Below are 16,217 nucleotides of genomic sequence, written 5' to 3'. Positions count from 1 at the left end.
TAATAAACCTAATCCCCTTATATACTCATATGTCTGATCATGTCTTCCTTATAGACACTGTGTAGTACACATATCATCCACTGGATGGCAGTGTTTCAGTGGCCCCTCCTGTATTCCCCTGATCTCAAATCAGTCCCCCCTGTCCATGTAATCTTATTCATTATGATCTCAAACGCAAAACTGATCCTAGATCAGCATTCCTACTCCGCACTCCTATACAGGCTCTGATGTAGTATCCGTTTTGCCTTTTAGTCTAGAATGAATGAATAGATAACATAGACAGCAGGAACCTGATCCTAGATCAGTACTCTTATTCTGAGAAGCTTTATGAATACGGCCCCTGATGTAGGATAGTTTACCATTTTAGTCCATAATGAATACGATTATATAGACAGCAGCGACCAGATCCTAGATGTAAGTCGCTCCAGATAAGAGCGTCTGCTAAATGACTAAAATGTAAAATGTAAAATGTAGATCAGCACTCCTACTCTGAGACACTTTGTGATTACGGGCCTAGACTCAAAGGAAGTCATTACTCTGTAATTATGGGAGAAGAAGACTCCAACAACACTGTAATTTGGGTAACACCATAATGGGCTCATCTCAAATGGCACCCTATTCCCTATATAGTGCACTACTTTGGACTGACTAGGGCCCTTATGGCTCTGATCAATAGTAGTGCACTACAAAGGGAATAGGGTGCCATTTGAGACGCACACAATGTGTCAGCAGATTCTGTAAACAACAGGTTTGCAGAACAGAAAAATAATTTCCTGAATCTGTATTCCCACTAAGTTTAGCTGATGTAGACAATACGAAAAAAATAGCAAAAGAAGGGAAAAGAAAAGAAGCCAAAACCGTTCAAGCTAAATGCTAACTTGTCCACATTACAGTGATAGACCATTTCAACCACTGAAAAGACAGACTTACAATTTATTTAAAGAGCATTTAAAATCTACTACACCAGAGTCTGTATAGGACTAGATATATTAAATGTTGTGCTCTTCCCATAAGCACTGTGGAGTTGCCACCGAGTTAGCCTACCACAGTTGTGTTGCTGTTGTTGCCAATGGAAAAAGCTTCTTTCCTTGGGAACTGGGACTTTATAGAATACAATTACACTATTGTTGTACCTCTGTTTAGTTTTCCCATCTCTGCCTGCCGGTGCAAGACAAAACCAAAAACTCCCACCAACCCACACCCAATTAATAAACTGCCTAAAACCCCTGACATCTGCAAGCAATTATGAATTAGATTTATGGGTGGCATTTCTGTAAAAGGTCACAGTTCCCTATGAAGTTAAATATGATCCAACAGAATAATAACGTGGGAGTTGAATATTACACTTCCTGCAATAAAGCTGTCATAAGAATGACACGATGCCACTCTGAGGTGTAGGGGTGAAGTTGCCCCTAGATCATGGTCGTGGGTCAGTTTTGCATTTTCCACACTAACGGTTAAGGTTATGATTGGGGGTGGGGAAGCTGATCCTAGATCTGCACCTATTGGAAACTTCAACGAGAACTAATGCATTACATTTTAGTGTTCATATAATTTATCTATATAGCCAAGCTCTCCTTTCATGCTTCATAGCAAAGCCAAACCAGCGATTCACGCTTATTCTGTCTTTATTAGCATTAGAATAGATATTCGTAATAAAGAGATACTGGACTGTTCTCCCAAAAACAATTCGTATTTTATTCAGAATGAGTGGCCCTTTATGAAGGCATAACCATGTCTGACTGTCACACAAGGTAAATTGTTGATTAAAGATGGTGTTTGAGAGGGGGTCATTCAATCATACACACTTGAGCAACCCACATAGCCTACATTTTACAAGATGAAGAAGTTTAGTTATAAATAAGTTATATATTGAGCGTGGCGGGGGGATATCGTTTGGTTTCTGACTAAAAAAGTACATTTCCTCTCAAAATGATCGTGAGGTGTGTGTGCACACGACATAAACCTATATATATATTTTATTTTCCAAGTGGTCGTGATAGCGGGGGCGTCAGCGTTCTTTGTGCCGGAGAGATGCGAATGTTATCGAGATGCTTCTATCTCTTTTACCACCCAGTCATCGGAGTAATTTTAGAAAATAGCGGCTGCGGGGGAGGGGAAGCGCTAGGAGCCACTCCAGGCGGAAAAAGGAAGAGAAGAAAACAACGAGGAAAGAGTGAAGGAAACACTTTTAGAGATACGAACACCTGGAAGAAGAAACGAATGAGAGTTTTTAAGCATGTTTATGACTGAAGCAAAGATCCATTAATTTGCGTTCATGGCTCTCTTCGATGGAACTTTTTAGAGAACTAAATTGAATTACGCATATCAGCGATATTTCGGTGAGAGACTATATCCCATAGTCTTCTTCGCGGGCGCATATCGATGGAAAACGCGGACGTTATCGTTTGGGGATAACGGTGCGCAACATTTAGAACAAGTAGGCCTATGCTATCAGTCGATATGGAAAGAACGGAGGCAGCGGGGTGGAAAATCCTACGGGACTCTCTCCTACTTTGTCTTTTTGCCGGTAAGCTCTAGTTCTGGTTCTCTAGGATGCTTTATCGTCTTCAACGTGCGCAAATGTTTTATTTTCTCATAAATGATTTCAAAGTTATCAGCAGAAGTGTGCATTTAACAATGGGTTCCTTTTTTATTAGGCTAATTGTGAATGTGAACTCATCAACCCAATGCATGGATGGTTTCACAACGTTAAAAAAATCCGTGCTTTAAAGTAGCCGATCATTAACTTAGACATACTACGGTTAATTTACTCTGAAGCGATCTACATTTAATCAAACATTTCCTGATTCATAAGCCTATTTGAGAGAGTTGCGTAGCCTACATAGCGGTCCTAGTAGAAGTAAAAAGTGTGTGCGAACTTGTGTGTGTGTGTGGGGAGGGGGGGGGGGGGGGGGGGGTTACGGTACAAGCCTTGCTCAGCACTGGTCGCAGAACTATACTGCCATTGTCTCCAGCGTATTGAGCGACAGGAAGGAGCTAGACCTCAAGGGACCACCCATATAGACTCCCATCGTTGGATGACATGCACATCAAAGTAGTTACACTCCACACTTCACAGGGGGAAATATGTTTGCAGCCCAAATGGCGCCCTATTCCCTACACAGTGCACTACTTTTGACCAGAGCCCTGTGGTCAAAAGTAGTGCACTACTGTATATAGGGAAGAGGGTGCCATTTGGTGAACTCTGTTTCAAGGCTGCTATTGTAGGCCCACACACACCTTTTTGGGGTTGGAAAACACAATCTGCCATCAGTTTGTGAGGGATGGGTTGAAAATACACCAGCTTTTGAACAAAGTGAAAATAAAGCTGGAATGAAGCTGAAAATCCTTGAACACACACACACACACACCAGTAATTTGTGGCAGTATGCTTGAAGGTTGAGAAAAAGCAGGCCTGTGTTTGGGTTAAATTATGTGGGGGTTGAAGAGGGCAAACACTGAGATATAGGACACACAAACTTTAGACAGACCGTGTGCGTTCAAATACTCTATAAATAATAATCAAATACAAAACCACAAGTAGTGTTTCCAAATGTCCTTTATTTCAAGTGCTTTCTCATTTTGAGACCCCTCTCCCTGAGCCATCCCCTTCATTTCAAGTTGTCACGCATCCATGTGTCTCTACTGAAGGACTCTCACCACCAACTCTCTAAAGCTTCAGAGTGGCTGTAACCTTCAGTGCTTCATCTTTGTCGTGCTCACATACACTACCAGTCAAACGTTTGGACACACCTACTCATTCAAGGTTTTTTCTTTCTTTGTAAAACATTTTACATTGTAGAATAATAGTGAAGACATCAAAAATATGAAATAACACATATGGAATCATGTAGTAACTAAAAAAGTGTTAAACAAATCAAAATACATTTTAAATTTGAGATTCTTCAAATGGTTGAGAGAATGCCAAGAGTGTGCAAAGCTGTCATTACATTTACATTTTAGTCATTTAGCGACTTACAGGAGCAATTAGGGTTAAGTGCCTTGCTCAAGGGCACATCGACAGATGTTTCACCTAGTTGGCTCGGGGATTAGAACCAGCGACCTTTCAGTTACTGGCACAATGCTCTTAACCACTAAGCTATCTCAAGGCAAAGGGTGGCTATTTGAAGAATCTCAAATATAAAATATATTTTGATTTGTTTAACACTTCTTGGGCACTACATGATTCCATATGTGTTATTTCATAGTTTTGATGTCTTCACTATTATTCTACAATGTAAAAAATAGTAAAAATTAACCCTTGAATGAGTAGGTGTGTCCAAACTTTTGACTGGTACTGTATGTACACAGAAGGTTTACACACACATATACACACACACACACAGGTTTACACATTTTTTGATTACATTTTGGTCATTTAGAAGATGCTCTTATCCAGAGCGACTTACAATGAGTCCATTCATCTTAAGATACTGTAGCTAGGAGAAACAACAACACATCACAATCGTATCAAGTTTCCCTCAACAAAGTATTTATCAGCAAAGTCAGTGCTGGTGAGAAAAGAGAAGTGCCTTCTTGAGGGTCAAGAGTAAGGAAGTGTAGAAAACAACACACACATACACACACGTTGGCAATTCAAGATCCTCTTCAGACTCCGTTGGTGAGTGGAAGAAGGGACTACGTATTGTTTTTCTCACTTTTCCAGTTTTTGTTAATAGTTGTGTGTCTGTTAAACATTTCTGTTTGACAGAAAGACACACACACACACACACACACACACACACATATATATACACACACACACACACACACACACACACACAGAAGATTTACACACACACACACACTCCCCATCCAACCAAGGCAAACTAAAGCACTGAAAACCAGGGTATACAAAGGGAAAAGCTTTGGTGAGAGAGAGGTATCTGCAGGTTCAGACTAGTATAGAGAGAAAGAACACAGAGGTGAAGTTAGTGAATAGTGTAGTTGACTAAAAGTAGACACTTTCACATAAAGAAAATATTTTCTGAAATGTCTTGTATGATCTCCATTCACATAGCCCTGTTGTCACACAACTCATCTTATTGTTATAACCCTTTTTGATGTGTCGTGTTGTGTGCTTATCGGTTTAGGTTTAGGTCCCACTCTACAGGATGAATACCTTTTAAGGCTTAATAAAGCCTTTATAAACCCTCTATAAGGACTATATATTTCCACTTATCAAATGTCTTAATTATTGTTTTGTGAGTTTAAGTGCAATATGGTTCTTTTACTGTGGCGAAAACTCTTAAGATATTCTTTAAAAAGCCTTGATCTTAGTGACATTTACATATTTAGAAAAGGTTCAATTAAGCAAAATGCTAAGTTTTAAGTGTATCTACCAGAGCTGCTCTCCATTATGTTTTTAACCTTTTGTAATATGAAAATAGCATTGATTTTGGCCTTCAAAGGGTTTTGGAAATCTTGATTCCAAAGAGCACACTCTACCTTTCTCTCAGCAAATTAGAAGCAGGGTGCGTGTGAGTGTGTGCATGTGTCCGTAGTAGAGGTAGGTGTGTGTATGCGTCTCTATATAATGTATTGCATCTCTCCTGCAGGTCACAGTGAGGCCCAGTGTGATGGCTGTGTGGAGTACTGCTGTGAAGGCTCTCCCCCTTTCTGCTGCTCCTACTACGCCTATATGGGAGATGTCCTCTCGTAAGTACACACACACACACATGCTCACACACACACACACAATGTCACCTTCTATACATACACACATGTTCAGTCACCCTCAGTCTATAAACACACACTCACCAACTACACACACCAACACTTCTCTACCACTCCACCACCTGTCCTTTCCACATGCAGTGAATGACCCCTCTGAGAGATTTGACCTTTGACCTTCATCATTTGGCTCAAGACAGCTGGCCTCTCACTTTATCTATCCTCCTCCTCACCAGACCACCTATGGAGTATAACACATGCTACCTGCTACAGTGCACCAATGAAGAGAATAATGATATTAAAGTATTGTGTAAGCATGGAACATTAATTAATGTCACAGTTAAAATTCCCAAATTCACAGTTTTTACACCATAAGTGGGGGTTTCACAAAAAAGTGCTATTGACGGGGCCCATTGAATGTGGACTCATTTTATCTAGCCATATAATGTAGCTCTTTCAAGGCCATGGTTGTCATACGGTAATGGAGAGGAATAATGGTTCCTCATTCTACAGCTTCTCCACAGCCTTTTAAATTGATTTTGACCACACACACACACAAAAGGACACGTACATGTACACACATACTCACACACACACACACAGGTCTGAGTCATGTAATCAGATGTTTGAGCAGATCTCCATGGTTGCGCCACAGGCATGTTTGGTCCGGTGTGTGTTATAGGCAGCTGCTCCCAGACTTTTTTCTCAGTCCTGGATGGCCCTATCCCAAAATGCACTGCTTCTCTACAGAGAGCACACTGTAGCAAAACATTTCGCAACGAAAACTGAAAAGTTTCTTATTGCACATGTTTCAGTCTGTTTTCTTTCATTTGGTGTTTAGTGAATATGACACTGTTATCCAGAGCGACTTACATTAATACATTCATCTTAAGATAGCTAGGTGAGACAACAACATATCACAATCTTAGAAAGTAGTTTTCAACAAAGAAGCCTTTTTGGGAGGAGGGGTGGCCGTGGGATTTATTTAAGATACTCTTTAAAGAGGTAGGGAGGTGAATTGAAATTCCATGCAGACTTGTGAGAAGATGAATTGGATGAGATGACTTCCTGGTAGCCACTAACTAGAATGAAAAGGGGAGCATGTAGTCATAGTGACAAACGTGTGTTTGTGTGTGCATGCATGTGTGTGTGTGTGTGTGTGCGTTTTCTAGGGGCACGGCGATCTCAGGTATCGTGTTTGGTGTGGTGTTTCTGATGGGAGCGCTGGCGGCCTTCTTCCTGTGTGTGTGCATGTGTGTGAAGAACGGGCGAGGGGCCCGAGTGGACGTGTTCAACACCTCCTACATCAACACTGTGTCCCAGGGCTACCCAGGTAAGACTGATCTAGGATCAGGTCCCCCCTGTCCATATAATATTTTTGATTATGATCTAAAAGGCTAAACTGATCCTAGGTCAGCTCTCAGAGTCCATATAGTTTCAAGTTTTATTTGTCACATGCGCAAGTACAGTGAAATGCTTAAAAGTCCAATGCAGCCATTTTTATCTCAATATCAAATAATTTCCGGGTAACAATTAAGTACCTTACTGTGATTGTTTTCCATTGAAATGGCGAAAAATTAACAAAATTAGCTTCTTAGCAAGAATTTTGCTAGGACTGTCTGGGAGTGGTCTGAGTGGGGAGGGGAAAACTGAAAACGATCTGTTATTGGCAGAGAGGTTTGGAACTCTCTTTCTTATTGGTCTATTAACTACACTGAACAAAAATATGAACACTACATGTAAAGTGTTGGTCCTATGTTTCATGAGCTGAAATAAAATATCCCAGATACTTTACACTAAAAGGGCATTATCATAATTTTCACAATTTCACAGTATTATTCCAACCTCATAGTGTGGAAATATATATAAAACACAAGAAAATCACATGTTTTGACTGCATTTGGCCTTTAACCCATTACACTCGTGGAAATTAGCCGATATGGATAAGGACAAATATAAAACTATAAAAAGCATATGCATGAGCATGGTAGCAATTGAAAGAGAACACTTTGGAGATTATGGGGAAAATATCAGACCAAAGGTGAGGACAAAACAGCACCTTATACAAGACTGATTCCAAACATTACACTGTTGATTTTATGTGCATCTTACATTTACTTTACTTTCATTTAAATGACGTGGAAACAACGTTGATTCAACCAGTGTGTGCCCTGTCGTTAGCTAAATTATAAAATACGATCTTACAGTGTTAGGCTTTCAAAAGGCACTTCAGACAAACAGATAGTAATTTTGGTGTGCATAGAATGGAGTCATTAGTGCTGTCACGCCCTGGCTCTGGGGACTATTATATGTTGAGCCAGGGTGTGTAGGTTTCATTGTTTAGTTTTCTAGGTTTGTGTTCTAGTTTGTGTATATCTATGTTGGCCAGGGTGGTTCCCAATCAGAGGCAGCTGTAGCTTGTTGTCTCTGATTGGGGACCATACTTAGGCAGCCTGTTTGGCACTGTTATTTTGTGGGATCTTGTTCCGGAAGGTTTGTGTTCAACCCAGGACTTCACGTATCGTTTGGTTTGTTGTTTTGTTCGTGTGTGTACTGCAAATAAAATAATGTACGCATATCACGCTGCGCCTTGGTCCGCTTCTTCTAACAACGATCGTGACAAGTGCATTCAAGTGCATGTTTAACTGACACTAAAAAGGAACATTGTTACATCCAATGCCTGTTTGCCTAAGGCTGATGCCACGCAAGCGCTTGTACGCACGTGCACATGCATACACACACTCGCATTCAAATGCACACACGTGCACACACACGGACACACACATATATACACACATGTAAATAGTGCCACACATGCACACAATCGCATACAGTCGGCCTTACTGTTTCGATTTATGTTGTCTTTGATGTCCTTTATTTTTGCATTGTTGTTTTCTGTTCTTGTTTTCCTTTGTTTTGTCTTTTTTGTCTTTTGTTCTTTTTGTTGGTTGTTGGCGCATTGGGTCGGTGGTGGCTTTGGTTGGGTTGGAGGGGGATGGTGGCTTGGAGGGGTCCAATTCGGGTCCCCGATTCGACTGGGTGGGGGATCTGTCCTTGTGCCCTTGGGCGGGGCGCTTGACCCTGATTGCTCCTGTGGGTCGCTCTGGATGGGAGTGTCTGCTAGATGACTGAATGTAATGTCAATGTTGAGAGGCTTCACTGCAGGAAGATTGTATGTTTTAAAATTAAATTAATAAAGTGCATGTTCTCGCAGCTAATGTTTTTCACAATATGACAAACATAGGCTCAATCTGTTCAGGACAACCCAGGGTATACCGCATGTCATCCTTGTAACTGTGGATCAAACATAGCGATCACAAACGTTGATACTGTGAATGACATGAGTTTTCAAATATGGAAATGTGAAGTGCACATTAGGACTCACGTGTGTGGTTTGCTTGTATGACATCAAAGCAGTATTTATTATAATCCTCAATGTCTCATCTTTCAGAACACATCGACTCCTCTCTATTTACAGCATTTCCCTCACTCAGACAACAACAAATGTGCAAAAGTAGCCCAATTAGTGGGAGGGATGGGGGGCATCTTCTTGCCGCGCGCAGTGCTCAAGTTTTTAACGGCTCAGTCAAAACCCATACAGCGATGTGAAGCGGAGAACCTGAGTTCTGATGTCATGTATAGCAGGTTACTGTACAGCCACTACGTTCCAATTTAGGCGCTAATCAATGACAAAATCTGCCATTTTCAACCCGTATACAGCATGACAGGGGCTGTGAGTGGAAAGGGTTACTACCTTGCCAGCCCAGTGCAGTATTCAATATCAAAATTTAAAAAAAACTGGAGAAATAAGAAAGGAATAAAAAAACAGGAGAATGTAAGCTATATACATGGTCAGTGCCAGTACCAAATGTACAATGTGCAGGGATAATGGATCAGTTGAGGTAGATATGTACAGTGAGGGAAAAAAGTATTTGATCCCCTGCTGATTTTGTACGTTTGCCCACTGACAAAGAAATGTTCAGTCTATAATTTTAATGGTAGGATTATTTGAACAGTGAGAGACAGAATAACAACAAAATAATCCAGAAAAACGCATTGTCAAAAATGTTATAAATTGATTTGCATTTTAATGAGGGAAATAAGTATTTGACCCCCTTTCAATCAGAAAGATTTCTGGCTCCCAGGTGTCTTTTATACAGGTAACGAGTTGAGATTAGGAGCACACTCTTAAAGGGAGTGCTCCTAATCTCAGCTTGTTACCTGTATAAAAGACACCTGTCCACAGAAGCAATCAATCAATCAGATTCCAAACTCTCCACCATGGCCAAGACCAAAGAGCTCTCCAAGGATGTCAGGGACAAGATTGTAGACCTACACAAGGATGGAATGGGCTACAAGACCATCGCCATGCAAGATCTCACCTTGTGGAGTTGCAATGATCATGAGAACGGTGAGGAATCAGCCCAGAACTACACGGGAGGATCTTGTTAATGATCTCAAGGCAGCTGGGACCATAGTCACCAAGAAAACAATTGGTAACACACTACGCCGTGAAGGACTGAAATCCTGCAGCGCCCGCAAGGTCCCCCTGCTCAAGAAAGCACATAATAATATAAAAAGATAATATGCCATTTAGCAGACGCTTTTATCCAAAGCGACTTACAGTCATGCGTGCATACATTTTTGTGTATGGGTGGTCCTGGGGATCGAACCCACTACCTTGGCGTTACAAGCGCCGTGCTCTACCAGCTGAGCTACAGAGGACCACATATACATGCCCATCTGAAGTTTGCCAATGAACATCTGAATGATTCAGAGGAGAACTGGGTGAAAGTGTTGTGGTCAGATGAGACCAAAATGGAGCTCTTTGGCATCAACTCAACTCGCCGTGTTTGGAGGAGGAGGAATGCTGCCTATGACCCCAAGAACACCATCCCCACCGTCAAACATGGAGGTGGAAACATTATGCTTTGGGGGTGTTTTTCTGCTAAGGGGACAGGACAACTTCACCGCATCAAAGGGACGATGGACGGGGCCATGTACCGTCAAATCTTGGGTGAGAACCTCCTTCCCTCAGCCAGGGCATTGAAAATGGGTCGTGGATGGGTATTCCAGCATGACAATGACCCAAAACACATGGCCAAGGCAACAAAGGAGTGGCTCAAGAAGAAACACATTAAGGTCCTGGAGTGGCCTAGCCAGTCTCCAGACCTTAATCCCATAGAAAATCTGTGGAGGGAGCTGAAGGTTCGAGCTGCCAAACGTCAGCCTCGAAACCTAAATGACTTGGAGAAGATCTGCAAAGAGGAGTGGGACAAAATCCCTCCTGAGATGTGTGCAAACCTGGTGGCCAACTACAAGAAACGTCTGACCTCTGTGATTGCCAACAAGGGTTTTGCCGCCAAGTACTAAGTCATGTTTTGCAGAGGGGTCAAATACTTATTTCCCTCATTAAAATGCAAATCAATTTATAACATTTTTGACATGCGTTTTTCTGGATTTTGTTGTTGTTATTCTGTCTCTCACTGTTCAAATAAACCTACCATTAAAATTATAGACTGATCATGTCTTTGTCAGTGGGCAAACGTACAAAATCAGCAGGGGATCAAATACTTTTTTCCCTCACTGTAGATGTAGGCAGGGATTACGAGAAAGTGACTTGTAGCAGGATAAATAATAATAATAATAATAATAATAATAAACAATATAGAAACAGCATAAGTGGTGGGTGGGTGTGTGCATGATGGTGAGTGTGTATGTGGTTGTTAGTGTGTGTGTGCAAAAGTGTGTGAGTGTGTGGGAGAGACCTGTGAGTGTGCATATAGTCAGCACATATAGTCCTTGGTGAGGGTGGGCAGCTATTATCTATCTGTGTAGAAGTCTCATTGCTTGGGGGTATAAGCTGTCTCGGAGCCTGTTTGTCCGAGACCTGATACTCTGGTACCGCCTGCCGGACGGAAGCAGAGAAAACAGGGGTGGCTGGAGTCTTTGGTAATTTTTCAGGCCTTCCTCAGACACTGTATGTCCTAATCTTATTCATTATGGTCTAAAAGGGCAAACTGATCCTAGATCAGCACTCCTACTCTGAGACGCTTTTATGAATACAGGCCTTAACCACTGCTCCTCCACTAGCTGGCTGACCAGAAAATTACCCAGCCTTCAATTTACCCGTTTCCCTGCAGTGCAGTGATTCCACCACTAGAGGACATTGCTCCTCCACCAATGACCAATACATACTGAAGTCTAGAATGTTTCTACCAGTGGAGGCTACTGAGGGGAGAATGGCTCATAAATAATGGCTGGAATGGAGTCAATAGAATGGTATCGAACATGTGGTTTCCATTGGTTGATACCATTCCATTGACTCCAGTGGAGGCTGGTGGGAGGAGCTATAGGAGGATGGACTCACTGTAATAGCTTGAATGGAACGGAGTCAAACGTGGTTTCCATATGTTATTTTTTATTTTTATTTTATGTGTTTAATACCGTTCCAAAAATTCCATTCCAGCCATTACAATGAGCCTGTCCTCCTATAGCTCCTCCCATCAGCCTCCTCTGATTGACTCCATTCCAGCCATTACTATGAGCCGTCCTCCCCTCAGCAGCTTCCACTGGTTTCTACAGCCCCATCAAAACAGAAACAATGACATGGCAGGGTCTGTTGTACTTTTATGTTGTATGTGTGTATTGGCATAATCTTTATTTATCCAGCAACTAATAATTACAAACTAACCATTTTCTCTCTGTGTCTGTCTCTCTCTCTCTCTCCAGGACCCCCACCTCCCTACACCTATGACTATGAGATGTACCCTTCGGCCGTGCGCCCCCCTCCCTACACCCCCACCCCACCCAGGACAGACAGCTACTCCCCTCCCCCTCCGTATCCGGGCTGCAATCGCAAATGACTTGCAGACAAAATGGAGAATCTTGACCAGGCTACTTGCCTTTTTGAAGGAGCACATCATGGATTATGCTTATGCAGTGTACTAGCAGGGAAATATGAGACTGTACGTATTGCCTTTTCGAACCTCTGGATCACTTAAAATGACTGCATGTGGACTGGACCACTTTGACCTTTTCTTATGGAAGTGATTGGGTCAATTCAACTGATTGGCGTTTCGGGGGGTGAAAACCTCTGACTCACTTAAAATGACTGTGTGGACTGATCGACTTTTGACCATTTCATGTGGGGGTGTGGGTCAATCCAACTGATCAGCGTTTCGGGGGTGAAAACCACTTTAGTTGTATTTGACTCATATTTTATGGCAATGAATATGAGTGAGGGGACAAAGTACCTAACTTTATTTGAAGATGTGGATCTTTGTTGTACCATCTCTCTGGTAGAGATGCCTGTTAGCTGGCTTTCCTACAGGCTAGTGCTCTTCCCTACCTTATTTCTACAAGGCAAAGGAGGGAAAACTGTAGCTTAGTCCCAGATATGTTTGTGCTGTCTTGCCAATTCTTTCATGTGGCAATGACCTTAGGACATGGCGAGACGGCACAAACAAATCTGGGACCAGGCTAGGAAAACTTTGTAAAACTATGAGTTGTACCATAGGAAGAAAGAGGATGGTAAACATACAGGTCCGGGGTGACGTTTCCCCTAGGTACAGATCTAGTATCAGCTTCCCCTTCCCCTTCCCCAATCCTAACCTTAACTATTAGTGGAGGAAATGCAAAACTGACCCAAGATCAGCGTCATGGGGCAACTTCACCCTACTCTGAGCAAGTCTGCCTGTATGTGAACAGTGAAGACGGGTCTGGACCTGCTCTCGGAGGACTGGGGAATGATGAGTTAATGATGGAATGAATCCTATGATTTATAATGGTGATGTTTCGCAACAATCTTTCAATGTTGTTTATATGTCGTCGCTATGAACATGTGCAGGATGATAGTTCAATAAAAGTTTCCAAATCATATTGTCTACTTATTGCCTCAATAAATACCCAAGAAGAAGGCTAAATTCAGTACACCAGTCAATAAGGAAGTACAGCTTTTGCACAAGGTTACATGGCTGTGTGTGTGTGTGAATCAGTAAGCGTGTGAATCCAGCGAGTGTATACCAGAGAGGGTGTGAAAAGGAGACAGCACAACAACAAGTCCTGCTCAGACATCATTTGTGCTCCATATTCAAGTAAAAGTAAGCCTCTGCATTTGAGGTGGTCATTCTGCTCACAAAAGGTGGAAGACAGCCAGCACTTCACTGCAGTGAAATTGCTAGGCAAATCAACCCTTTTATTCAATAAAGGGTCGTGCAAGGCAATTTTCCCACTGCTTCAAAACAGCTCATATTGAACTTTCATCCCCCAAAACATTCCAACACCCTGGATTTTCTAGCCAAGGGAAACATTTTCTACCTCTGCCATATTATTCAGCTCCGGGGTGAAGTTTCCCCTAGGTACAGATCTAGGATCAGCTTCCCCTTTCCAAATCCTAACCTTAGCCATTAGTCGGGGGAAATAACTGATCCTAGATCAGTGTCTAGGCCAGTGTCTAGGCCAGTGTCTAGGCCACCATTGGTGGTTTTTGACATGTGCTTCACCAACAACATTGATTTGGTCTATTCCAGTGATTTGTAAATTCCCTTGGCTATGAAATTGAAAATAAGCTTTGTTTGAGCACATTTCAATACACTACAATACTAAATGACATTTTATCACATTAATCAATTGATAGTGACAGAATTAAATTACTTCCCGAGCAAAGTCAGCCTCTGAATGTCAAAGAAACGAAACAATGAAATCCCCATATGCATCGGAGTCTTTCCCGGGTATTTTACAGCTTGTTTGGAGGTAGGCTATTTAAAGAGTGCATTGTAGGTGGAGGAATTGACCGACAAATCTATAGCCTAATTTTGTCTGTCAAACAGGCAGGTCTACCTCTTATTTCGTAAATAGGAAGAAATACAAAGCCTTCTTGTTGTTAGTAAAGTCTAATTAAAATGATTGAAATGAATTATGCCTACTCGGATTTGCACCACAAGCTGTCCATTTCCGAATGATTGTGGTGGGTCTACTGCTTCAAGTTTCAGAACCACAATGTAAGAATCTGGCTTATTGTGGGGTCAATAACTGTAATAAATACATCATGGGCAAGAAACATATATTTTTTAATACATTCAATTATAGTAGTAGCAAGCTATCAAAGTTGACCTCCGGTCCTCCTTCTCATCTTCGCGCTCTCCTCAAACTGAACAGAACATAGGCTATAAGCTTTTTTGGACTAGGTCTAATCAAAAACTATTTTCGGAAGAAACCTTTGACTCTTCAACTGTGAAGCAGCACACAAACACTTTTTTGATCAACAGGAGCAGAGCAGGCTGGGGTTTAGGATTAGAATATAAATTGCTGTGTGTAATGCAGCCTAGTTTTATTTACACCATGCCGGTAGCTATCTTAGAAATATAACTTTGCTCTGTGTTTCTCCAAGCGTGTACTTCGTAGCCTATAGCCAATAGGCTATGGATCATTTGATTGAGACCACACTAAGTAGCGTATAGACGCGATTGATATTGAGCACACAGTGGAGATTCTGAGATGAGGCACACATCGATATACAGTGCATTCGGAAAGTATTCAAACCACTAAGTTACAGCCTTATTCTAAAAGGGGTTTAATGCATTTTTTCCCTCATCAATCTACACACACTACACCATAAAGACAAAGCGAAAACAGGTTTTTAGACATTTTTGCACATTTATTAAAAATAAAAAACAGAAATACCTTATTTACGTAAGTATTCAGACCCTTCACTATGAGACTCGAAATTGAGCCAGGTGCATCCTCTTTCCATTGATCATCCTTGAGATGTTTCTACAACTTCATTGTAGTCCACCTGTGGTAAATTCAATTGATTGGACATGATATGGAAAGGCACACACCTGTCTATATAAGGTCCCACAGTTGACAGTGCATGTCAGAGCAAAAACCAAGCCATGAGGTCAAAGGAATTGTCCGTAGAGCTCCAAGACAGGATTGTGTCGAGGCAAAGATCTGGGGAAGGGTACTAAAACATTTCTGCAGCATTGAAGGTCCCCAAGAACACAGTGGCCTCCATCATACTTAAATGGAAGAAGTTTGGAACCAACAAGACTCTTCCTAGAGCTGGCCGCCCGGCCAAACTGAGCAATCGGGGGAGAAGGACCTTGGTCAGGGAGGTGACCAAGAACACGATGGTCACTCTGACAGAGCTCCAGTTCCACTATGGAGATGGGAGAACCTTCCAGAAAGGACAACCATCTCTGCAGCACTCCACCAATCAGGCCTTTATGGTAGAGTGGCCAGACAGAAGCCACTCCTCAGTAAAAGGCACATGACAGCCCGCTTGGAGTTTGCCAAAAGGCACCTAAAGACTCTTAGACCATGAGAAACAACATTTTCTGGTCTGATGAAACCAAGATTGAACTCTTTGGCCTGAATGCCAAGCGTCATGTCTGGATGAAACCTGGCACCCTCCCTATGGTGAAGCATGGTGGTGGCAGCAACATGCTGTGGGGATGTTTTTCAGCGGCAGGGACTGGGAGACTAGTCAGGCTTGAGGGAAAGATAAACAGAGCAAAGTACAGAGAGATCCTTGATGA

General features: G+C 42.0%; 1 protein-coding gene across 1 annotated transcript; it reads left to right on the top strand.

Moving 5' to 3' along the window:
• The first annotated feature begins 2,153 nt into the window (after positions 1-2,153).
• On the top strand, positions 2,154-13,554 carry LOC311112194 (cysteine and tyrosine-rich protein 1-like). The gene is made up of 4 exons (XM_084155219.1): positions 2,154-2,530; positions 5,562-5,661; positions 6,849-7,009; positions 12,409-13,554. The coding sequence occupies exons 1-4, from the start codon at positions 2,449-2,451 to the stop codon at positions 12,540-12,542; spliced, it is 477 nt and encodes a 158-aa protein (XP_084011345.1). The 5' UTR covers positions 2,154-2,448; the 3' UTR covers positions 12,543-13,554.
• The last annotated feature ends 2,663 nt before the right edge of the window (positions 13,555-16,217 follow it).

Source organism: Coregonus lavaretus, assembly GCF_964263955.1.
Source record: "Coregonus lavaretus genome assembly, chromosome: 38".
Lineage (NCBI taxonomy): Eukaryota > Metazoa > Chordata > Actinopteri > Salmoniformes > Salmonidae > Coregonus > Coregonus lavaretus.
The sequence above is the reverse complement of the archived record's forward strand: the minus strand, read 5'-3'. Positions and strand labels throughout refer to the sequence as shown.

Excerpts from the sequence above, each read along its gene's own strand:
- LOC311112194 (XM_084155219.1), top strand. The coding sequence starts at position 2,449 with ATGCTATCAGTCGATATGGAAAGAACGGAGGCAGCGGGGTGGAAAATC. Across the intron at positions 5,662-6,848 it reads TATATGGGAGATGTCCTCTC|GGGCACGGCGATCTCAGGTA; the intron begins GTAAGTACACAC and ends TGCGTTTTCTAG. Across the intron at positions 7,010-12,408 it reads TGTGTCCCAGGGCTACCCAG|GACCCCCACCTCCCTACACC; the intron begins GTAAGACTGATC and ends CTCTCTCTCCAG.